This window comes from Rattus norvegicus, chromosome 5 (assembly GCF_036323735.1).
Source record: "Rattus norvegicus strain BN/NHsdMcwi chromosome 5, GRCr8, whole genome shotgun sequence".
NCBI lineage: Eukaryota > Metazoa > Chordata > Mammalia > Rodentia > Muridae > Rattus > Rattus norvegicus.
Genome location: NC_086023.1, coordinates 40808850 through 40834873, shown reverse-complemented (window position 1 = coordinate 40834873; position 26024 = coordinate 40808850). Strand labels below are relative to the sequence as shown.

The 26024-nt window shown below is 39.0% G+C and overlaps 1 protein-coding gene across 8 annotated transcripts in view; it reads right to left on the bottom strand.

The window, feature by feature from the left end:
• Positions 1-8719: 8719 nt before the first annotated feature.
• Fbxl4 (F-box and leucine-rich repeat protein 4) overlaps positions 8720-26024 on the bottom strand; it is a 73642-nt gene continuing 56337 nt past the window's right edge. For 5 of the 8 annotated variants that reach the window (NR_172642.1, XM_017593343.2, XM_039109815.1 and 2 more), the window contains 3 exons: positions 20159-20230; positions 15801-16113; positions 8720-9231 (listed from right to left, as the gene is read on the bottom strand). Coding sequence is in view for 7 of the 8 variants with exons in the window: in XM_017593343.2 (XP_017448832.1) it covers positions 9068-9231; positions 15801-16113; positions 20159-20230 (549 nt within the window). In the remaining variant the exon portion in view is untranslated. The remainder of the gene's footprint in view (positions 9232-15800; positions 16114-20158; positions 20231-26024) is intronic. The other 3 variants (XM_063287583.1, XM_063287582.1, NM_001395577.1) reach the window with 1 other exon arrangement.

Genomic DNA, 26024 nt, shown 5'->3' with positions numbered 1-26024 from the left:
GCATGGTCTTGGTCATACAGATATCATAGAGATCATTTGGATTATTAGCCACTCCAGTCCTGGTTATGGAATACAGAAAATGTAAGGCTGTTTAAGTATCTCTGGTTCTGGTTGTGGGAGCTTGATAAGCCTTGCCCTTCAGATCGCACAGATCACCAGGCTATTCATTACTCCCATTTCCTGGTGTTCTGGGTAGAAGAACAGGTTATACATCTTCTCTATAAAACGACAACCCTCTCATTCTTAGCATTTCTGATTTCTCCCCATGATCTGTGGGAGCGAGTTCCTTTATGCTCCCAATAGGCCTTTCTGTCTGCTAAAGGTGGGTTCTGATGTCAGTGAACAGGTGGCAGTGGCAGCCGCTGGGCTATTTACCTCTGACACTTTTACATCTGGCGCGTTCTTCACAGAAAATACACTTACAGACTCAGTCAGAGGCTCATCTCTAAGTTAAGCCCAGGTTCAATTGGTTAATAACCAAGACTAACCATCACAGCTTCTTTAATGTTTGATATTTAAATGTTTAAAATATTTTTAAAATCAGTCAAATTTGGTTTACGAAGGGGAGGGGGTTTCATTCAGGATGGGGATTGACAACTAATACTAGTAGTTGTTAAAAATACAGAGAACTTGGGGTTGGGGATTTAGCTCAGTGGTAGAGCGCTTGCCTAGTGAGCACAAGGCCCTGGGTTGGGGGTGGGGGGAAGAAAAAAGAAAAAAAAATACAGAGAACTCAAGGCTGTGAGTAACGCAGTCTGAGGAAGTGCCCAAATCACTTACAGTTTAGGCCTGGGAAAAGCCATGCATCCAAAAGAAGGGAACAAGGCCCTTGACAGTGGCATGCTGTGTGCGGGTGGAGAGCAGAAGATGTTCACCTTTGAAAAAAGGACAGCACTCCTCCATGATCCGAAACTTTTTTCTCTTTGTTGTGCAACTGCATGTGGTCATCAAATACCACTGACAGAGAATACATGCTAGGTATACACACTGAAGTCTTCCAAATTTGTCAATTAGAAGGGCTTAAGAACATTTATTCAGGGCAGTCCTGGGTAGAATTCTTTTTGAGAACTCTTAAAAGTTACCAGAATTTCAAGAAACATGAACTTCAAGAAAAGTATCTGACAGCTAAAGTGTCTCGAGTAAGAGCTGTGTATGAACCGTTTTCAGGTCTCTGCTGTAATCTGAGCAGGAACTCATAAGTATTCTAGAAAATCACAGCAGAAATGACCTCCCGTGCAAAAAGACCTAACAAAATAAGCGCATGCTTACTGGAGAGACCAAATTAGTTGCATATGTATAAACATTTGTGACCACACATAAATATGGCTGTTTTGGAAGAAACAATACTCAGAAGAAATTGCCCTTCTCCTTTATTTCCAGACTTTAGAAAAACAAACGTTAGTTAGCTTTTATGATACTTTAAGAGTTATGTTACACATTAAACATTAAAAACTGTCACCAATCAAAAAAACAATCCCCAAGCCATTTTTCTCTTTTCTACTATACAATTGATAACTGAATTAGCTTATTGACTAGCAAAACACATAGCCATTAAGGCAGCTTGACAGCAAGAGCCTACATAGAAAAGATGCAAAATCTATCAGATGATACAGAAATCCCTTTAGACATCCCCAACTCTCAGGCTGTGATTTGGTTTAAGAAACCAAAAGTAAAATCAAGTATACAAGAATGAAAACAAAACAGCTACTGAGTCAGTGAGAAACGTCACATTGTTTTCCTTTGTTTGTAGTACAAAGCAGCTGAGGTCTATTTCAGGCCATTTGCAGACACAGTTGGAAATTTTGTTCTAGTCCCAAGCTGTAATTTGGTCAATGATTTTGTAAGAAGTTAGTGAGCCACTCAAACAATTGTTAAAAATCAAATATTTCGACACAATTTAAAAATATACTAGTCTAATACTTATATACTAAAAAGTGACAGAATATTGAAAATCCTTATTCTCTGTAATTTCATCATTGTTTTCTATAAAGGCAGAAAATGCCTTTGTGCAGTAAAAACACTGTAACTCACAGTGTGCAACAGTCTGGAATGGGAGCCAAGGTGTTCCCTGTCCAGTTTCCATTGGGATGGGTTGGTGTGGTAGCACTCACAGCACAAGGAGCTGGTTTCTGTTCAGATCCAAATCCTCACAGCCACACAACGCAGCCTGGCTGAGCAAAGCCAGGAACACCAAAGACTCAAAGCACACTTGATCTTGAGTTAGTATTTGCACGTTTGGAAACTTTCCACTTTTAGTTACGTGTCATGAGCCATGGTTTAAAAAGGTGGTGTCTTGACCATAAGGGTCGTGATACAAACCTGTTTAGCCCAAACCTTCCATTATATTCTGAAGTGTCCTGAATTGATCAGCTCCAAATGCGAGCCAGTGAGACACTGATACCTGTTATTCCAAAATACACATCACAATGGGAACCATTAGACAAGGACATTTTTCACAAATACCATGGCATCTTTTAGTTATCTGCACAGAACTCTACCCCCACCAGAAGTGGGGTTTTGTATAATCTATAGTTTTTCACATCATGATATTGCTGTAACAATTTTCAATTGTTTTCAGTGATGGTGCCACTATTTATATCACTTTATAAAACACACTGAAACACTCCCTGTCAACATGACAACTCTGATAGAAACACCCTTTTCATCTCAAAAAGTGCCAAATATGAAAACTGTACATCCAAAATCCACATTTATAAGCAAGTATCTTAAATGTACTGTATGCTGTGTCAACGAAAAAAACCTGGGCCCTACCAATGCTTATATAACATATAACTATTATGATTTGTGATTAAAGTAATGACCTTTGACAGAAGGCTAGCTCTCCGAACAGTTACAGGTGAAACCTAGCAATATAGTCAGCATGCAAATAAGGCGGTGATTGGCACTTAAGGATCACTGACAAGATTTTCAGAGTGGTTACCAAGTTATGACATACCACATTTAATGTGCTAAAAGAAACTAAACAAAGCTGAAAAGGGGCTTAAAATTTTAAAAAGTCTGCTAACAGTAGACTTTACAAAGTCAAGTAAAAACAAACCCCAATCACTCATGACTAAGAGATATGGCAGCCATGTGTGAGTCTTCCTGGTGCTCCTTACTGTTTCATTTACTTCCAAATACAAGGGGAGGTGATTGGGAGGAGGGCAGTGAGCTGAATATAAAATGAATGAGTAAAAAAAAAATTAATTAACATTTTTTGAAATTATAGTTAAATTTCTCCTCTACCTTTTCTCCTTTCATGCTTCCTTTCAAATTCATGACCTTTTCCCATTTATTTTTGTTACATGCATAAACTTATATACATATATATTCCTAGATATAACTTGCTCAGTCTGTATAATGTTTTATGTATATACTAAGGGTTTACCATGTATTACTGGACAAATAATTACTGTGCTCTTCTCCTCAGAAGATTTCCTCTGCCCTCATCAGCCTTTGCTTGTTTATAGTTCCTTGTAGGGTTATGACCTTGTGGGATTTTCCAAATCCACTTTGGCATTTGGATCATCCTTTTCCAGTTCATGTTCAGTCAGTCATGTTGGTGAGACTTTCTGGGCGTAGCTTCTGACATCACTAGGAGACACACTCTCACAACGAACTCTGACCTGGCTCTTACCATCTTTCTGTCCCCTCTTTGAAGTTCCCTGAACCCTTGAAGTGGGTGTGTTTTGTAGACAGGACTGGGCTCTACAACTCTGTACTTTGATCGGTTGTGGTTTTATCTTCTGGTCTTTTTCTGTTACGAGGACAAGTGTCCTTGATGAGAGGTGATGACTACGCCTATCTATAGATATAAGGACACACGTTTTGACTGTTGTTATGGATTATATTCAGTAAAGTGGTGGTTGTAGCTTTTCTTCCCATACCCATGACTTCACTACATACTTAGTTAAAAGTGTGTGTGCCACTACTATATCCTTAGGGTTACCATGCTATGACCAAGAACCAAAGACTATCTCAAAAAAACCCAATACTAGACATGAAAAGCCTTCCTTTGAGTTGTTAGTCAGGACTGTCCCAGAGACTTCCCAAACATTAAGCCTACTGCTATTGCCCTTACTTGACCCCTCAGAGGTGGAAATTAAGCTGAAGACACCATACACTTTCGGCATGGGGCCCAGAGACATCTGAGCTGGAACTGACCTGAATGTCCCTTCTCTAAGAACTAGCTTTCATGGTATCAGAAAACATCATGCAAGCTTCCAAAGGAGGGAGAAAGTCAATAGTCCTACCCAGCTATGACATGACCCACATCAAGGACCAGCAAATACAAGTTTTAAGCCTTTAGTTTATTTGTGGCAACATTAAAGAAGTAAAATATGTTCACAGTTAATTTTGCTTTCCCTATTTAAACACTAATAATACTACTACAAAACTTTGTCAGTTACACAAAAGCTGGCTAGTCATTTGTCTTCAAATTTCAATGACCAGAAGCTACAATAATTATGCATCATAGTAAATGTATTATTTTTTCCCTAATAGTTGTGAATTTTACATTTTAAGTTCTTTATAAAAAGAGAAATAGACAAAAATATCCTAGGGAAAACCAAGGCATGGTGGCTAACATCTTTAATTTTGGAACTCAGGAGGCAAAGGCAGGAGGATTACTTAGAATGTGAAGCCACCCTACACTATATAATGAGACCATGTCTCAAATAAAACAAAAACAAAGGACAAGAACATCCTATGACAAGAGTCACAATACTGGCTCACAAGTTAAATAACTACAATAGTTGCAAATTAAAAGAATTTTTAATTTGTAACACACAAAACCCAGGAAATTCAAGTTCTTCTGGATACAAATAAAGTTTTATTGTAACATGGCTACATGTTGTCCACAATTGCTTTCACATTCAAATGGCACAGTTGAGATACCAAGGAGACTGAGGTGGTGTTTGCATTGCATGATCTTGTCATGTTTGCCTAGCTGTTTGGCAAACTATAAACTGTAATGACCAAGTTGCAGCCCCCAGCACTCTGTGTACCTCACAGATTATCAGACCACTTTTTTTTTTTGTTACTTTCAGCACCAGTATCCATAATATAGGAAAATCAGTAAACTGTTAAGTACCATGTGTTCAAGGCATGGAAGAATAAAGATTATCTTGTTATAGAATTAGACGGCAAAGCTTGGCATTTAGCATGCAACGAAACAACAGATGACCTAAAATAATATTTTATGTGTTAGAATTAACAAACACTCATAGGGACATTTTTAATCCATAGGTAGTTTAGAAAAGTGTAAAACAAGGCTATTTATATACCACAATAAAAAGAAGAAAATTTCAACCCAGTTGACTCAACATTAGTAAAGCAACGAAAGTCTTTTTACCAGTGATAACTTACTTGTGTTTGGTTTTATCAGATGAAGAAAAGTGTGCAGAATAAACTTGCTTAACTATCAAATTAATTTTGGCAAGAACAGCTGAAGAATGGAGAACACTAAGGAACATCAATAGTCAGTAATAACAATTAAAATCAAGGAAAATTGTGGGTATTGATGAATCAAGGAATATAGTGTATTGGAGGAATTAATGCCAGGAATGAATGACTGAAGGGATGATCTTCGAAGTTTTTGTAATGGAGCAATTTAACAGGCAAGAATATTTTCTAGGAAACAGGGATTCCACACAGCCTGTAGCAGAAGCTGTGAACAGCTGTCACTGGAAGTGCTCTGTGATATAAAAAGTGTTGTTAAACTTTATGAAAATGTAACAACCTGGGCTCATTTACAGTGTCATTCATCAGTAGATACTTTTCAGCATATATTTCAGTCTTGTGCTATTGAATCAGGGATGTCAAGAATGGCCTTCCTTTGCTCTTGCAGGTTCAACCACTGAACATCCCACTTTAGCATTCCACAGAGCAGGTTCATTGGCTTAGTACAGTTTTATGACAGTTTGTTTTGAACTCAAGGTTGATATGTCCTCATCTATCGTAAGGATGAATGAGATAGTCAATAGGATACTGAATGGCTTTTGATTTTAGCCTTTGCTACAGACTTGATAGTGTTTTGTACTGAATTCAACCACAATTGTAGGGCAAACCGTATTATATGTGGAACACACTGAAACTTTCTTCATAGCTCAATGTAGTAACAGGTAGACAAGACCTTTACAAACAAAAAGCTGTAGTTCAAATTAGTTCAACGACCATGTTAGGAGGGTAATACAAATGTAAAGGCAAATTCTGATTTCAAAATCCACTTAAGTATTTGGTAGAGGGTCTTCTATCTCACCTTCAGGTAGAACTGATTAATCTATCATGTGCTAAAATAAATATTTCAAGAGGGGAAAAAGCTAACCAAGAGTTCATTAATGCCTTCCTTTCAGGTAATGAATATGCTTCATAAAAAACACTCCTCACTTATCTGTGTAAAGATTTGGCAATATCTATCTTCAAAAGAACATATTCTATATACACAAATTCTTATTACAGACCAGTCTCAGCAGATAAACAGTTATGGGGTGTGTGTGTGTGTATGGTGCATGGGTACTGGGATTGAACACAGGAACTCACACACGCTAGGTAAGTTCTTCACCTACCATCTTCAGTCTCTGTAATTGAATTTGGTGTTAGGACACTTTGAATCTTAATTAAGTGAAATCTTTCCATAATGTATTTAACTCTTCTCATTAGTAGAGCCATGCTGCAAGAAGGTTTTCAATTTTGCCTCTTAGCTCCCAAAATCTCAGTCACGGTATAGCCCTTCTCCAGGTTTCCAGGCCTCAGCTCTGGAACAGAAGCCACACTGAACACTTACAAAGCACAGGTTAAATGCTCTGGGTTTGCATGCTGGCTTTGTGCTGGCTTTGTCACCAGCTGACCCTCAGCACTCATCAAACTTTCTCTGCCTGCGTTTCTCGTTTCTCTGCGTTTCATCGATTTCACAGGTTTAGAGTACCGGGGAAGTGAGTTAGTAAATGCACACTTGGTACAGTGCTTTGCACCAGGTAGGTACGTATTTAGTGAAGGTACTCTGCTAGCTCAAGATAAAAGCTTGTAATCAATTATATATTTCCTACTCATTGGATAAAACATTAGAAATGTTTAACATCCACTCAGAGACAAAAATAAAGTCCCAGTGCATGATGGTGGAAGCTAAGCAGGCTTTTTCCCAGCATTATTTCCATCCAACAGAAGACCAGGCAGAGCATACTACAACTTGAACAGGGTGGTAATTCTCATATCCCTCTTTCAATGGAGAGATGGTGTTAATCGTAACTATTTTACATTTCATATGCCATTCTTAGAGTCTAAATAAGAATAAACATAGTAATAGTAATGTATGACATTCACACTTTTAAAATGTGACAACTCAAAATACATACATTAGTTATTAAATAAATATATGCTCAATGTCTGCCATTTGCTTATGTATAAATTTAGTAGCTTAACACCTTCGAATGAAAAAGTGCCCTTATATATGTACTAGTGAGAGTATCTTAAAAACTGCCTGGAGATACTCTCTGCTAATGTGCATTTTTGTAAATGAATTATGCTATGAGAACATTTCAACCGTTGCTATCCAAAAAGCTTCTTGCAATGATGAGAATGTTCCTCATCCACATGTCCAACATGGTGGCTACTAGCTGGCTACATTCATCTAATGCAAGGAGAAACAGCAGTTCAAACATAGAAACAGTGTTAGAAATTAAAATACAATTAAGGGGATAACCACAACCTCATAGGTAGCAATGAATATCCTAGTAAGAGCACCAGTGGAAGGGGAAGCCCTTGGTCCTGCCAAGACTGAACACCTAGTGAATGTGATTGTTGGGGGGAGGGCGGTAATGGGGGGAGGATGGGGAGGGAAACAGCCATGGAGAGGGGGAGGGGGAGGGGGTATGTTGGCCTGGAAACCGGGAAAGGGAATAAAAATCAAAATGTAAATAAGAAATACTCAAGTTAATAAAGATAAAAAAAAAATTAAGGGGATAACCAAACAACACAATCCTACAGAATTACTGCAGGGCACATGGATGTTAGAATATCACATTTCTGTGTTGGGTAGAAAAACTCTGTTATACTACAGGGTTAATAGGGCCTCTGAAGGCCACAGAGCATTTTTGTCTACTGTCCAAAGAGGAGAATTCAATAAATTCATTATGTAACACATTTTCCCTCTCCTTCTCCTGACCCTGAACTACAGCTGAATTGTAATTACTTAATTTTTGAATTATAGAAAAATAGAAATGAAATCCATATATGTTGTTATCCACATACCTGAGAAGTCTGAAGGCATCTGTTCAGCAGTTGGAAAACTACTTCAGTCAGTAGTTTACATCTTATACTTGAATACATCTATCTATGCTTTTATATATCCGCATCCAAAGAAAATGCAGATAGAAGTGGGAAAAGTAACAATTTTCCAGCCTAACAATTAATATGTCAGCTTGAAAACCATCTCATTCAGAAGCAAAAGCAGCCTGATGATATTGGGTTTGAGGCTAGCCTGGGCTACATGGAAAGCCTTGTCTCAAAGTAAATGACTAAACAATGACAACAACGACAAAACAATTATATTTAAATGAGTCTCTCCCACTGATTCTTCTCACTTACTTTTTTGGTAGTACTTTAGCACTAGGTAAGCACTTATAATTTCCATGTTCCCCTTCTCAACTGGCTCTCCCAATTTGTATAACAAACAAAACACTTGCCAGCTCATATGGCTTAATAATGACTCATTACAAAGAAAGATGTGTAAAATCAACTTTATTTTCATAAATATTATGATTACTTTTTCCCTTAAAATAAATTAGAATATTTCCATATTATTCCTTTAACATACAATTACTGATTAAAGCATACCACTGATCACATGATAGGAAATAACATCAGAGATTCATACATTCCTAAAGAAAAGTGCCTGCAATATTTTAAGGAGCATTCTTTACATTTTTACTTGATTCAATAGATAATTTTACATTTAAGTTTACATTCTATAAATGTCTTAATTCTCAGTATAATAAAAACTAAACAACAAACAAAACCACCGCCCACAAGAGCCACCAAAGCATGATTTTAGTGGTGAGTGGGTGTGGACTCATTGAGTAAAGCTCTTTTTTATGAATACTTTTGGAAAGCTTGCGTTGAGTTCCAACACAGCCCTGTTATCAATCTGAGAACAGAAGGACACGTCAAGTAGGGAAAGATCTTTGCAAGATTCCAGGAGTTTTCTCAAGGAGGCCGGACTTACCATTCTTGTTCCTGTTTAAAAAAACAAAGCATTTATAAAAACATCCTAATAATGAGCTCCTTTATTTTAAGCTTGTATAAGATAAATAAACTTTTAAAGCAAAGCACTTTTAAAAACAAAATACTTCATATTAAATGGCTTGGCTTAACAAAAGAAACACTGAGTATCTTAGACGACTTGACATTGGGAATCTGAACCTTGCCAATTCTCTTTCATCCACTGTGTCCACTGCAACTGTAGTGCTTCTGACTGTCTCTCCTTTACTTCATTACCCCAGTGCAAGATGATCTGCACATCTCGCCTTACTTAGCTCATGGCAACCCCTGTGGTCCCCACTAGGCAGCAAGGCTAATATTTCACGCTCCAATCACAACTGAGCAACTAGCCTAATGGCCTCGAGAACCTGTTTCAGGCCTGGGAACAGAACAATGGGCAGGACACATCTGGTGTCAGGTGCCACTGGCCAGGACACAAACAATGACCCAGCACAACTCACTGTCTTATGGTGGGTGGCTGGAAGGCAGATCAAGGATGACAAGTGACTTCTGTCTGTGTTCAATTTGGAGTATTATAGGATATCCAGTTGGAAGGTAAATTTAATAAATTATGAAAGGCATCTAACACACGATAGGCACTTAATAGATACCAAATGTTACATGAGTCCAAGAGATGTTCTTTACAAAATACACCCTGGTTTAATTACAGTTTTTTTTTTTTTTTGGAGGAAAGAATCACTATCATAACACATATGCATATCTACTGACAAAGTTATTAGGATTGAGTCATTTTGTTTCTATAGTGCTTGGGATTCAAACCTGTAACCTTGTGTAACTAAGCAAGTGTTCTATACTAATCTACACTCCCAGACCAGGAAAACACAAGCCTTGTTCTTTCCACACCCATCTCTCTCTCAGCATCTGGAACTTCCTGCCACCTGTCTGCACCTGGTTCCAAGCTAAACCCACCCAGACTTCCCCTGAAATTGGGATTGGCAAAGTCTTCAAATCCATAAATACCAAGCCCCAAGGACATAGAAAGCTGGGATGGCACTGTTGTGTTTGGCTGTGCGCCCTGGGCAGTACTGATGGCTATTATGAGAAGAGAACAGGCATAAGCAGGAGGAATCTATCTTTTCAATATACCCTGATGTGGTGCAGAAGACAGGGGCAGGAGGAACATGTAGGGAAGGAAAGGGAAAGACTATGGCAGCACACACAAGACCTTCACAGGTTCAAGCCTAATGGGGTCCATCACTGAGAGGAAGATGAGGACACATAGGCTCATATCTGTAAGCTAAAGATACTTGCAATGGATACCTACTGCTTAAAAGAAATCAATTTCCTCTAATGGAGTGTCCATTGGTTATACCAACTACCCTTCAGAGCAGGCTCCATGCTTAGGAGTAGTGGGTTATCACAACACAGACTCCATGTGATTTTGTGGACTTTTTGGTTCATTTTGGCATTACCTTTTGTCTTATTGGTGAGTGTTTTGCTTCTTTGTTTTTGTGAAGATTTTTTGCTTTGTTTTTGGTAAGAAAGTGAGACAAACAGACAGATGGACACACACACACACACACACACACACACACACAGAGAGAGAGAGAGAGAGAGAGAGAGAGAGAGAGAGAGAGAGAGAGAGAGAGAGAAACACATAAAGTTGGGTGGGTAGGAACATGGGAAGAGTTTTGGAGGAGTTAAGGAAGACAAACATGATCAGAGAATTAATTTTAAAAAATGAGAGAAAGAAAATGGCTTCTGTGGTTTTTTGTTTTTGTTTTTGTTTTGTTTTGTTTTTTTATGACTGTTCTAATCCCTTCAGAGATCTGACTGTAGATTCTAAGCATGAGACCTGAGGAATAAAAGTGTATTTTCATAATAATTTATATAAAATGGGCTTCAAGTAAGTGAGATCAGAGAACTGCAACTCCACTCTTCAGTTTGCTGGAAGTTTTTGTCTGGTTTCACCCAGACAGTAACTGCTTTCTATTTCTTGGTCCTGCCAATCAGAAGTATGTTCCCTAATAAATGATGATAAACAATGCGGAAAATTAGAGATTTAAATTTTAATTAGACCAAAGTTCCCCATCGTATGATTCCAAACTACTTGGCACGTGTTCTATTCCCACAGAAGACACAGTCTGCTCAGGCAGCTAGCTCCATCGGGGCAGGGTCCACCCCATCTTGATTGTATATCACATTTAGAGTTCTGTTAAGCGGAATATTACAACACCGGATTCCTGGGATTTTGACCTGTTCCTTCTCTAGTTTATCTGCTCTGTTTTTCTACAGCTCACTAACCTTACTTTAACCTAAGTCTCCTCACTCATCTCAAACTCTGCAGGAAAGTGGCCATGCCAGGCCACGTCAGACTGGCTACTTCCTGAACTGTCATCTCCTATGCTTTTGTTTCATGCTGTTCCTTCTACTTAATTTCCTACTCACTTTTGAATGGTCTCTTCAGAGTGTCTAATAACTTTTAAAAGAAAGGTGTTCCTTAGATTGCCTCCCCACACCCTAGGCACCAACAAAATAGACTTGCCAGCTTGCATTACTTATACACTTGTTTTCCCTCATTCTTCCTAGCTTATGAACTATGAGAAGGTGGAAAAACATGGCATCTTATTCCGCTTTGTACATAAAGCAGGGTCTCAATAAGGCAAGTATGTCATTTAACCCTCATAATCCACCGACAATGATGGAGACAATCACTATTGCTTTACTTTGAATTAACAGATTCCTTATTTTAAAATCCTTACTTTAAGGATTTTGGTACTGGAGAAAGAAAGAAAACCCAATGATAAAAGTAACAGAAACATAGCAAGTTAACCATATAAAGTAATGGGTTTCATATGGTATTTTCATATGTACACACATCATTATACTTTGTTCTTCTTTGCCCCACTGCCCACTTAACACCCTCTCTGCCTACCTCTTGCTGGCCTCTGTGCTTCCCCAGACAGGGTCCCCTTTCTACCCCTGCAGAGTCATTCTTAGGTTTAATAGAAAGAAGTGGGGCCTCTGACAACTGACCGCCACTGCTCATCACAGATGGCCATTGCCCAGTCAGTGTGACTGACTCCTTTGTGGTTCGATAGCATCTCTTTCAGACTATGACTATTGTTCATAGTTACTATATAGCTTGCATTGTTTTTAGGAAAGAGCTGCAAAACAGATTTAAATAACATGGTGCTATCTACTAAAGTGAACCTTATATCACCGTTAACGGTCGTGGCTGACTTTCATTATTCTTGGGAACCATGACAGCTTCTGGGAGTTTTCAAAATATTTCTAAATATTCTGGAAGACTTAGAATACCATAAAAGAACTAGGATAAGTCAAGCAGGAGACAGGTCACAAGGAAAAGAAATATGAAAATGAGCGGTCAGGAGAATTGCACAAAGCAGAGTACTGAAATACAGGATCGACATCTCAGGCCTGCGGCTTGGTTGTATCTCTTAGGAAATGCTGGGTTTCATCTATGAAAAGACAATACTACAACTCCCTTAGCTGTGAAGATCAGGCAAAATATTTCACAAGTGAAGCAGTTGATCCAAAGTGTATAAATGATGTAGGGCTTCCTGTTTAAGGTTAGTCAGAATCAGTCATGTCCAGCGATATAAGCATCATCTATGAATGTATCATAAACTAAAACCAAGCCCAGATGCTAAACATCTCCAGGTTTTCCTTTGATGAGTATTAAATACAGAGGAAAGGATATGCAAGTACTTTAGAGACTAATTTTTATCGGTACTGACATATTGCCAAAGACAGTTCTGAGTTCATGTACTGTCCTGATCTGTGGGAAAAATTACACCAGCAGTGGCACTGCAGGTGCCCTTGGCCTGGGTTTCCTGTGGACAGACGCAGGGAAGGCAGACAGAATTCCCGGACTCTGAGGAATTCTCAGCAGAGCTACCTGGTCGTAGAACAATTCCTAAAATCTAGAATTGCCAGGGGCAGTGATTTAGGATTTTTTTAGTCAAGAGTTAAACAAAAAAATTAAAAAGCCAAGTTGAATTCATTTTACAAATGGATTCATTTTTCTGTCCTTAATAAAAATGGAAAATCCGACTCATATGAACCTTACTTTTCTGACTGGACCCAGAATAAAACTAGAATCAACAGGAAGAAAAACAATGGAAATTCTTGGGGACTGAACATTGTTTTTAGACCAAGTCTTGATTTTTTTTTAAAGATTTATTCATTTATTATATATAAGTACACTGTAGCTGTCTTCAGATACACCAGAAGAGGGCATCGGATCTCTTTACAGATGGTTGTGAGCCACCATGTGGTTGCTGGGAATTGAACTCAGGACCTCTGGAAGAGTAGTCGGGTGCTCTTAACCGCTGAGCCATCTCTCCAGCTCCCCAAGTCTTGATTTTTATTACTTAAAAAAGTTGCGTATTTATTTTGCTTTCTGACTCTGTGCTTGTGCCTTCAACACTTTCACAATTTTCTGCTCCTCAATAAGGAAAGCCCGCTTGATCCTGTCACGGACACACTTGGCACACACAGAATCACCATAGGCCCTGCTGATGTGCCTTTTTGTCTCAGACAATCTCATAAGGACTTTGGGTCTCACAGCACAAACCCCTCGCAGTCTGCCTGGGCATACGCCACATGTGGATTTAGGTGCTTTCCCGACCTTCTAGGTGTAAAGGTGAACAGTCCTGTTGCCAGGGGTTCCAGACAGCCTCGTTTGGTGAGTGGCTGTGTTGTAGGAAGTCTATGACGGTTGTCAAACGCTGGACCCTCCTGAGTGCCACTAGGCATGGTCCCCAGAAGAAGAGGGAACTGAACATTTTTGAGCAATGAATAGAGTCACTGAAAATAATCAAGGAAGTTTTTTTTTTTTAATTCCTAAATCAAATGACATTTAAAACACAATATATCAGAACCTTGAAAAACAGCTCAGGTAGTTTTAAGAGAAAAGTTTAAATATTTTACTTTTTTTTTTACCTTGAAAAATAAAAGATCCCTCAAACAAATAAGCTCTTGATACATTGATGCCTTAGCAGATTCATTCAAAAGCACTAGGCAGCATGGAAGAATGGAGATCAAGATACAAGTCAATGCAAACTAAAATAACAATACATAAAAGACAAGAAAGAGAGCTACCAGATTCACTATGTACAGCCACTGCTGCCCTGTTATTTAAACTGGATAAGACCACCGCAACAACGAAAAGTGCTAATGAACAGTTTTTCTGATGAACATAGGTGCAACAATTGCCAAAAACACACATTAGCAATAAATGGTTCTAGGAAAACTAGCAATCCACCTGTAGAAGGAAGAAATGAAACTTGATCCCTATCTCTTTTCATCCACAATAATCAATTCAGAATAGATCAAAGACCTTAACGGAAGACCTCTGAAAGTGCCAGATGAAAACCCAGGAGAACACTTCAATATGTAGGTATAGCAAGGACTTTGTGAAAAAGACTCCAATATCCAATACAGAAAATAACTCCAAGATATTTTTGGATTCTAAGAGATCTATTCCAGATAGGATTACAGGAAATTTAAAACCTTCAGCATAACAGAGGAAATAATCACTAGAGTAGAGACGGCCTACAGAATGGGAGGATAAATGTCTTGCCAACTGTACATTGGAAAGGAGGCTGGAACCTATATAAGGAAATACACAAACACCACCAGAAGAGGAAGCCATCTAGTTAATCAGTTGGCTAAGGCACTAAGCAGATAGTCTCAAAAAAAGAAGTACAATTATTCACTAAATATCTAAAAAGTGTTTAGCATTTTTAACCACCAAGGAAACACAGATCAAAACTGCTTTAAGCTTCTATCCACCCAATGCCCTACTCAGGAAGAATGGCTCTCTGCAAGCAAATGACAACACATGTCGACCAATGTTAATGATGAGGAAAGATGAGAATGGAAACTGTACAGCCTCGAAGGCTCCTCAAAAGCTACAAACAGAAGCAACATAGACTGAACTACATGACTCCTGAAGGACTCAGGTCAACACACGGCAGAGAGATACCTTCATGTCCATGTTTATTGCTGTACTATTTGCAGCAGTAACAGCAACCAGCCTAGACTTCTAGCAAAGGACCAAAGCATGAAGAAATTCTGGTAAATATATGCATGTAATTTTATGAAGCTATGAAGAAAAAAAACTGAAATCACCACATTTGCATAAAAATTCATGCACATTTGCATGATGCCTCTCAAGATAATTATGCTAAGTAAAATAAACCAGGCTACAATAGACAAATACCATAGGTTCTCTCTCACATGTGTATTCTAGATTTACATTCACATATATGTGTGGACATTGAAGTTAGAATTCCTATGATAGGGAGAAGAATGGAAGAGATGCTAAGGGAGTACAGGGGCAGAAAAGAGTAATGGAATGCATTTACATGAAGGCAAAAGCAGGTACTACTTGGGGGAAAGGAGAGCCCAAGAAGGTGGCTGTAGTGTAATGGAAGGATTTTTGGAAAAAGGGAATGAGTAAGAATAAAGTAAATGATATATAGGTATGAAAATCCCATTATAAAACCCACCATTTTGTATGCAAACTTTAAAAAATTTATATATTGTACTCTTACCTAATATGTCCAGTTGCTGTAATCTGGTACAATTAGATGCCAGTTCTTCTATGTCTGTGTCACACACAGACCTGTTAGCTGTAAGAAAGAGTTTCTGCAAGTTTGGGAGCTGGCGTGCCAGTCTGGCAAAGCACCCAGTACTGCTCTGAAGGGTGGGGCACCAGCCAAGGTCAAGTTCCTCAAGAAGAGCACACCCGGAAGCCAACTCTGCGATCCCATTCTCCGTAATATTCTTGCATCTCCAGAGATCCAAGGTCCGGAGGCTTTTACACTTGGCTCCAATCATGCTGGCTATCACATCATAGTCTTCAATCTGGAGATCAAACAGTTCCAACATGTTACACAGCACAGGCAGAAACATAAACTGCCTAGAACATTCTTAATCACCTCATTGTTGCCTTCAAATAAACACACCCATGTCCTCGTCAATACACATTAGCTTACTCATCCTAGATCTCTCGGTGCTTCATAAAAAGTGAGAGTAATGAGCTAAGCAGACGACTCGTGTAGAGAAGAGCTTACTTGTCATGTGCACATGAGCACTTGAATGTGATCCCTAGCACCCGTGGAGAGCCCAGGGCGGGGTATATACCTCTATCAGAGCATTGAGAGAGACAGGAGGACAAGTCCGTGGCCAGATGGTTTAGCCAAACAGGTGAATGTTGGGTTTAGTGAGAGACCCTGTCTCAAAAATACAGTGAAGTGCTATTGAAGATGCCCACAGTAACATCTGGGTATCAATGACCTCTGTGTACACATGTATGTGCATGAACATTTTCACATACATATGCACACTCACACACACAAAGCAAAAAGAAATCACTTAAGATTCATGTACTAGAACAAAGTAGAATATTAAGGAGTTAAGTTCCAAAGCAATCCTGTCTCTCAAGAACGATCTGAGGAGTATGTGTTATTATTCTGTGCCTAGTGTTTGAACGCTGCCACTGGTACCTGTTGGTAGGGTCTAGCTTCTCCTACTTTGTGTATGACTAACGTACTTAGCTGGGTTCGTCATCTTTCCCTAACAAAGGTGTATACTTTGGTAGTCTCTAAAAGTGTGTAGAAATGCTGTAAATACTAATTAAGAGAGTAGTTTGGGGTTAAGAAAATTTATAGACTAAACATACAATACAAAAGGACTTTAGACAATACTATGCTAACCAGTATTAAGGATTAAAGTCTCCAGGACTTAATTCATGATACAGATAATCATTTAGTAACCAAGGACCGATCAGAAAGAAGACAGCTTGACTAGAGGCAAACAACTAACAGAAAACCTAAGGAAATGCAAGCAGATTCCAGGCAACTTTAAATTACTTCAAGAAACACCAAATAATGCAAAGAACTCATGGACATTTTTAGGTACCCTTTAAATGGCAAAAAGAAACAAAATTAACTTTAAACATCTTCTCTAGCTGTAACACTACCATTTCAACATGTTATCAATATTAAGACATTACAATTTTTTACAGTTTTGGAACTAAGCCTTCAAAATTTGGCATGTATCCTGTATTTACATCATACAAAATGGAAACTAGAATATTTCCAACTGGCCATCATCTAGCAGACTTGACAGCATGGCAGTAGAATGTAGTTATGAATGTAGAGTGCTCAGGATATTACATATGTTCTCTTTCTACACATTTGTTCCCCTTCATGGGCCTGACTAGGTAGAAAGTAAAGACAGAACTACACTCATTCAAGTTTTTACTTTTAATCTCAATTTTGTTTGCTCTCACGACTACTCAGAATACTGACTGTATTTCTTATCCTCCCATGCTGCAAAGTGAGCCATATGACTAAGTTCTGTATAGTAGGAAATACATCTGCAAAGGTGTGATACTTCTAGAAAGAGTCCTTCAGGGAGGGTCCTGCACCTTTGCCGGGTCCCTACAGTTTAACATGGGAAGGAGATGGCCCGAGCTCCAGTCCTAACCTTGATATCAAATGTGTGAACACACAGTCTTTAAGAGCAGAGTGTAGACCTCTCAGAGAAATGTAGAGTCAGGTTGGCAAATCAGCCTGGATCGCTGACCTCCTACATTCCATTTACAGAGAAGAGAAATAAACAATCTTGTAGAAACAGTCATTAGTAGTTTTTACCTAACTTTAATTGGTATGCTTGCTTACAAACTTGATAAAATACTTTAAAGATGAAAGACTGAAATGAATTGCTAAAGCAAGCTTCAGATTACTCTGGGGGCTTTATTACCTACATGGCCGCTATTGTCTATTACGATGGATAATAACACTTTAAGTTGGATGAATATGGATGGTGTCCCAGTACCGCTGGAGGTGTGCTGGGAACACGGCTTCTCCAAAGCAAGTATGTCTGCGGTGCTAGCTACAAGCACACTTCCAAAGGGAAAGGCGGCATTCAACTCTTCTCAGAGCTGCTGTGGCTGATGCTTGAGACGGAGGTGAGCACTCCTTGGGGAAGAGGTGTGTTTATGTACATCAAGCAAAACCAAAGTGATCGAGAAATGGGCAGTTGCTGCCAAATTCTGAGACAACCGTCCTGCCAAGGCTGTTGGACATGAGTTCATGTGATCCTGTAATGCTTGGGAATTTAAACTAAGAGAAAATAAGTAAACAAAAGGAGAAGTTTAAACTGAAGAACCACTCATCTATTCAAAAATAACTGTTTTATCCTCTTCACCAATTAGAGGAAAAATCAGTTTACAAAGAGTGCCAGCACCTGTTAGAAGCCCTTGGGTGTGTTAGTCATGTGGATCAGTGTAGTACTATCTTACCAGTAACCACACACTTAATTTAATAAACAGCTCACTGACAGCTCCATTTCCCATAGTGAGCTACATTCTAATAGACATACTATGGGAAAGTGAGTTCAGCATTCAGGAAGACTGGGAAACAAGAGTGGAGCAAAGGCAAATAATTTCTTTATAGGGAAAACACTAGTGTCACTTCCTAATTTTGATTAGGAATCCTTGCTCTATTCTCATATGTAAACGCTTTTATAATTGAAAATTCTTCAGGGCTAATTTTGCACAGATCAATTTAGGAAACACTGAATTAAAATACAGGTAATTTTAACTATGAATATTTATGTATATATGTGCGCGCGCACACACCACACACACACACACACACACACACACACACACACACACACACACAAATTCCAACACAACCTGTGGCCAGAGGCCTAATTTCCCAGAAAATGATGCCCCAATTTAAGAGTGGGGTGGTAATAACAAACAATAGAATATTTTGAGTAAAATTAAATAGGTCCCTTACCAATCTTAGTGGGGTAGGCTAGTAAAGAGTCAAGCAGCTGATCTGTTGTCACTAGGCTCCTTCAGTAGAGCTACAGGAGAGCTCCAAAGAAGACTACAAAATGGCTTACAAAGGTAAGAATTGGACTCAAGTACGTGAATCCAGTGGGTTACGAAGATTGGCCCTGGAAACTGGGACTGTTTGAGTCCATGCTTACACTTTATAAGACCTAAGCACTGGGATTACAGAACACAAGATGTTCTGTATGTTGCCTTACATAATCCCAATACAAGGTTTCTCTAGGCTACACTGTCAATTTCTGGACATCTTTGAAGCAAATGGTAAACTATAAAGATGTCCAATTAGGATCCAAAACTAGAATACCAGATTTCTTTGACTGCCATCTTATTTACAGCTCGCTACTAAGTGGCTGCAATGTTGGACAAGTCTGGAAATCTCTTACTTCTGCTTTGGTTGTAGGTACTGGAGGATATAATAATGGATTACTCCATAGGAAGACTCACTTCTGTGCATGTGTAGATGTGCACACACAGATCCCAACAGTTCAACTATCCCTTAAGTCTCAGAATAATTCATAAAGCATGTAATTATGTAGTTTAGATGAAACAAATGTTCCTTTTCTCATTACCTCTTCTATAGACATAAAGCTACAGTTTAAGTCTTAAAGGCCTAGTGAAGTTTTCTAATCTAAGACTCAGGCATCTGGATTTCAGAGTAGCAAAATTTTAAAAAGAGCAAATGAAACACACAGAGTCCTAATACAGGGAATCAATCTTGTACTGTACCTGACAAAGGAGTAAAAAAACTGCACAGTAGTAACACACTATGATCTATCATATTTATTTCTGAGAATTAATCTCACCAGAGCAAGAAGAATGTAAGCAGCTGGAGACGGAGCTCTTTCCACCACACTACACTGCCCTGTTTTGTGATAAAGTTAAGTCCTTCAAGACATACCCTCCACTTCAAGGGAGAAACAGTTCGAATGTGGGGTAAAAGTATATGGAGATGTATATGGTGGAGTGGGTCATGTAAACCTCACCCATGGGAACAAAAAGAGAAGGAGGCCATTGAGTAAAGAATTTCCACGTGCTTACCATCACGCAGCTGCCCAGGCTGAGGTGCTGAAGCTCTGCACAGAAGTTCAAAATGCTCAGCAGTGCTGTTTGCTGCCATCGGGGAGCACATCAGAGGCAACGGCGGAAAGTGAATGAACGTGAAACAAAGAGAAGGGGTCAATTAGACATTAAAGGCTGTCACTGCTTTTCCTGAGATACAGTTGAAAACCTAGGTTACAGAGTCCACAAATGCCATTTAATGAGTCCCCAGGTGCTCCCACCATTGACTGGCTTGGTTTCAAGGTAATCATTAGCAGTCTCCATGTAAGTCATCACTTAGTACGGTTTTACATAGTCTAAAGACATCTGTATTCCCCATGGCCTATCAGTTTATTTCTCAGGTAAGCATTTGGAGTCTGCTTGGGAGCAATGGGGGGGAGAGAGAGAGCTAGAAGTAGAGAGAGAGTGTACAAGCCGGAGTGACAGGGAGGGGGGAGCAGCCCCCAGGGGGCTGGTGGCACTTCTCAAGAGCAGCAGCAGCTCTGACATTCACTGATCAGCTGCAGTCTGATGGAACTGCCAATAGAGTCACCCCAAATCAGGGCTGAGCTGGTGACTTTAATGTCAAAGGATTCTCTTTGCTGACAAAGATACCAACAACCATTGAGCACCTGTCAGTAGCAGATGCTGACGGAATCATATCTAACATGCACTTTCTAGTCATGTTTCTGCCATTTAATCCCATCTATCCTCTGCAATGAAAATGTCTGACCACCAAACATCCAAAGGTATGCTAGACAGCTGAGGCCAGAGAAGGATTTCTACTTTCTTTCTTTATCCCTGATCTCCACCTCACTCCTTTGAGACACGGTCTGTCATTTCAATGTCACTGTCATTTCAGCTTGGGTCGCTGGTCAGGGAGCTCCTGGGATCTGCCTGCCTTCTCCTTGCTGTACCCAGTGCTGAGGCTCCAGGCACATGTGACAGGGCTCTGCCATTTACATGGGTACAGATGCTTGAAGTTAAGTTCTCATACTTGAGCATCAAGTGCTCTTAGCCACGAGACCATATTGCAAGCCCCTAAAAATACATTTAAGGTATCAATTCAAATCATGACATGCCTACCATCAACAACTATAAAAAATAAAAAAGGGAAAAAGACATTTTAGTTTCTCTTTTATTAAAAGAGAATTACTCAAATGTGATGTGCATGGCAAACTTTCTTTTTAATTGAAACAAATTATTGAATCGTATATGTATTCAGAAAGGGAAAAGGAACCCCAGATAATTCTCAATAGGAATGTAGTAATGAAGTACTTCCTAAAAATAAAATCACTTAAAGCAAAATAAAATACTAATTACAAAAATCTTTAGAAAATACTAGACTTCATTCTGTTACCCCACTAATTTTTTAAAGCTAAACAAAAGTTTATCTTGGTTTTATACCTTGTTTCCAATATAATGCGATACTTGTAAGATGATCTTACGCAATTTTTAGACGGGCCACATCAAGGTAGGTTAACTTTAAGGGTCACCATATTATCCAACTAGCAGTGCGATGACATCACATTTGTCTTCACTAATGTACTGTGTCTTTTTAACGAGCCTGAACTAGCTATAGTAATTTTCACTTCCAATATTAATTCTCTGACACTCCTACTTCCTTTCTTCTGTAACTTCTGTTCAATAAATGCTAGACTCTCCCAAGTACCAGTGTTTGCAGTGGTTTGAAAAATATGTTCACATATTATCCCAGACACTTGCCTTCCAGGCACAGAGCTGACTTCCTCTTTTCAGAGGGACTCATTCTTAACAAACTGTGTGCAGCAGAGGTGACTGGTGATGGGATATGACGGAGTCACGGAGTTCACAGATACTTGATCAAACATTACACTTGCGCAAGACTAACACTTAAATAAGTGGATGGGGCAGAATGCCCTCCCTAGTGTGCATCTAATCAGTTTAAGACTTGAACAGAACAAAAGAAAGAGAGAGATCTAAGGTCTGAGGAATTCTGCAGGTTCCCGGGGAGCGAGCCTGGCAGGTGGTTCTCTGGACACAGTCAGCTCTGAGATGGACAGAACCCCAGCTGAAAACCTGTGGCAGTCTCCCGTGAGGCCTTCTCTGGGCTCCCTTGGAGCCAAAAGTACCATGAGGAACACCCAGTCATAGACCCAAGCGAGATGATAAATGTAGTTTGTTTTGGAATAACTGATACATAATGATGTGAATAATACAGTGATTGATAGAGTGAGTATGACATTTATTAAGTGAACAGGGTTCCCTTTGAGGATTAAAAACATAAATTTATAGCAGTACCTGATGTTCAGTATCTATAAATGAACAGACTCTTCAAACTGTGCTAAATCAGCAATTCATTCTTTGTATACAATTTGGAATTTATCTCGTTTATGCATTTTAAAATTCCAAAAAGGAATCGCTTATGTCCTAGACTTCAAATCAGTTCATTTTTACAAGTATATGTTTTTGTTATATAGCCTTGTTGTTTATATTGTTAATTTCTAGGTTTTGTCTGACACAGTGTCTCACTGTGTAGTTTTGGCTCTCCTGGAAATTGCTATGCACATCTGGCTGGCCTCAAAGAGCTCTGCGGTCTCTGCCTTCCGAGTGCTGGGCTGTGCACCACCATACCCAGTTCCAGCTTGTTTTTATAGCTGTTTTCATTCACTTCTTGGAAACTCACTCCTTACCCCTACTTTTTATTTCTTAATGTTTCTTGGATAGCTCCTCTCTAAGACCAGGACTTCTTTCTAGGACCAGGACTTCTATTAGAAGAGGGTGTGGAGGTCCTACTCTGAATGAGTCTGTACAGCCAGCAGGAAACTTAGTTCAGTTCTGACCATAACACATAGAATATGGTCCTTTTGGATCTATCTGTGTGGACGTGAATCCTAGGTCTCTAAGACTCTCATTCAACAGTCTGGAAACTCACCATCACTCAGATCTGAGTCACTTCTCTATCTATACTGATTAACTATTTCTCACTTTTGTACAGGTTCTGTCAGGAACCATACTGACGGAGTTGCTGAACACAAAGGGTCTGTGTAAGCAGAAGACGCTGCTTCAGAGCAGTCTTCCACAACCTCCGGCTCTTTCAATCCTCCCAACCTTTCTCTAGTGGTGATGCTCTAGGAAGACACTGGAACTTTAAGGCACAAGCCTAACAGCTCATCTTCCTAACTAAAATAAAAAACATTTATTACTTATTTTATGCTAGTTTATTTTTTATTATAAGTGTATGAATGCTTATTTGAATGTATGTATATACACTACAAGTGTGCCTGGTATTTGTGGAAGCCAGAAGAGGGCATTGGCTCTCCTGAAACTGTGTTAGCAGAGGTTGTGAGCCATCGAATCTAAGGCCCTCTGCAAGAGCAGCAAGTGCTCTTTGCCCTTTAAGTTAAATGCTCTTTTAAGCCAGACATCTCTTCATCCTGCTCAACACACCTTTAACCAAGAGTTTAATCTAGAAACATCTTAATGCACTCTTTCAACAAAATCCCCCTTCTTAATTATAGTTTATTATATAAAACAATCTTTAAGTTTAAATATATTCTGATTATATTCTTTCCCTTCCCCAAGTCTTTCCAGATCCTCTCCCTCTCTCTACCCATTCAACTTAAAGTTCTTTCTCAAAAAGCAAACAAAACTCCAAATTAACCAAGAAAACAAAATGAAACTCATCAAACTGTAACTAATAAAACCACACAGAAAAAAAAAAAAACCTATGTTGTCCACTGTTGGTTGGCCAAGTGCTCCTGAACATGAAGCCTGCCCTGGATGATGTACCCAGTGATGCTCCACTTCTCCCAGCAGATGTAAATGACAGTTTAATCGTTAACTTTACCCTCCTGGGTCGGTTTTCATTTATTCATTCATTTAAAAAATAAAATAAAATAATATAAAACAGAAACTGCACATCAAGGAGGAAGAAGATGAATCATCAGCAACAGTAAGAAAGAGAAGGCACAGGAACCTGAGCCCCACTTGTGGGCACACTCAGGAAGCCCATAACAACATTAGACTGGAGACCATGATCCACTGAGAAGATTTGCTGCAAGCCCTGTGCATGCTGCTCCCATCTCTGTGAGTCATTAGGCCTTTTTGCTCATGCTGACTCAGAGGGCCTTGTTTGCTTGGCGTCCTCTATCCGCCCTGGCCTTTACTCTTTGCACCTACTCTTCCTAGAGGTTCCCTGAACTCTGAGAGGAGGGATTTGATGGAGACACCCCATTTAGGGCTGAGTGTTTGAAGTCACTTTAAAATATAGAAAAAAATTGTCTGAATATATGTACTTTGGCAAATATTTTACAAAAATTTAACCAGTGTTCACATTAAATTGGAAATTACAAAAGTTATAAATAATAGAGAAAACTATCCTTTTTATTCTGGCTTTCAAAAGAAACTATCATAGAACAGAAAAGGCTTCCTGTTTAAGGACCTCATTCATCTTTGCTGAGAGAGAGATATGAGATCAAAGGAGGACTGCAATGTAGGAGGATAAGGACGATGACAAGGAAGAGACGCTGTGAGGGAGGGACTAACACTGTGAGGAGCTAAAGCAGACAAACCAGAGGCCGGAATACAACAGGGAAGCAGCAAATGTAAATGCCCGACTCCCAGTGTTCCCTCCCCAGGGCAAAGTGGTAACAAGCTAGGTTAAAGGACTGTATCTGTGGTATCAGCTTACAATCTCTCCACATCTAGTAAACACATGTCCTCACAGAATAATTCCACAACAGTCTTTGTCTATGTCCTCATATTTAGAATGAGGCTAATGTCAAAGCAAGGAAAGAAACTAACTGTTCATTAAGAAGATCAGATTTTGGAAGACTCGGTCATTTAGGGTAAGAGTTGGCAAGCTACAACCCACAGGCAAACTCTACCTTGCTAGATGTTTTTCTAAATACAGTTCTACAATAATTTCAGCATTGTCTGTAGATGGTATCACAGTGATACAGTTAATTGCCTATGGTGAAGAACATAGACCTACGGTATCTAATACAATGATTCCCAACTTGTGGGTCACCAGCCCTTTGGGTAGCTGAACAACCATTTCACAGTAGTCACCTAAGACTATTGGAAAACACAGATGCTTACATTATGATTCAAACAGTAGCAAAATTACAGTTAGAAAGTAGCAATGAAAATAATTTGATCCTGTGGGTCACCACAACATTAGGAAATGTATTCAAGGTTCTCAGCATTAGGAAGGTTGAGAACCATTGATCTAAAATATTTAATCTCTGAAAACAATTCTACAATAGTAACTACTTGCACCATTTCTGTATATCTACAACATACCAACAGGAGAATCAAACTACATAAAGAGAATTTGTAAAAAAGACATTCGACAGTCCAAAGTAAGTTTTATAAAACTCTTTTTAAGGCTCTAAGTACCCTTTAGAACTCTAAGTCCACAAATTCTATTGGATGCTTCTGCAAAACTTACTTAATGGATGCACAGATAACTTAAAATAATTTAAATAGTAGCTTTAAAAATGCAAGGCATCATGTTCTCTTTTAAATGAGTTTATAATTTTCAAACTCTAGTCAAATTATTATGAGAAAAAGTATGTTAAGGAGTGCTTGGAACCATGCAAAATGATCAAACCGTACTCTGAGAAAATGTCATCTACTATATGTTCAGAAAAGAACGCATTCTACATTCTACCTAAAACCTACATAAAATCAGCAGCTTCACAATTCAATGGCCCAGCATTGTTCCCTATACAGTTTCATAACATAGTGTCAAATTATAAAAAAAAGTAATTAAATATTCATGCTGATCACATGACTATCAGTACAATAAAAAGTAAAGGAGTAAATGACAATGCAAAAGGTTGTGAACAGAAAGAAAAACAAAACAAAATGCAATTAGGCA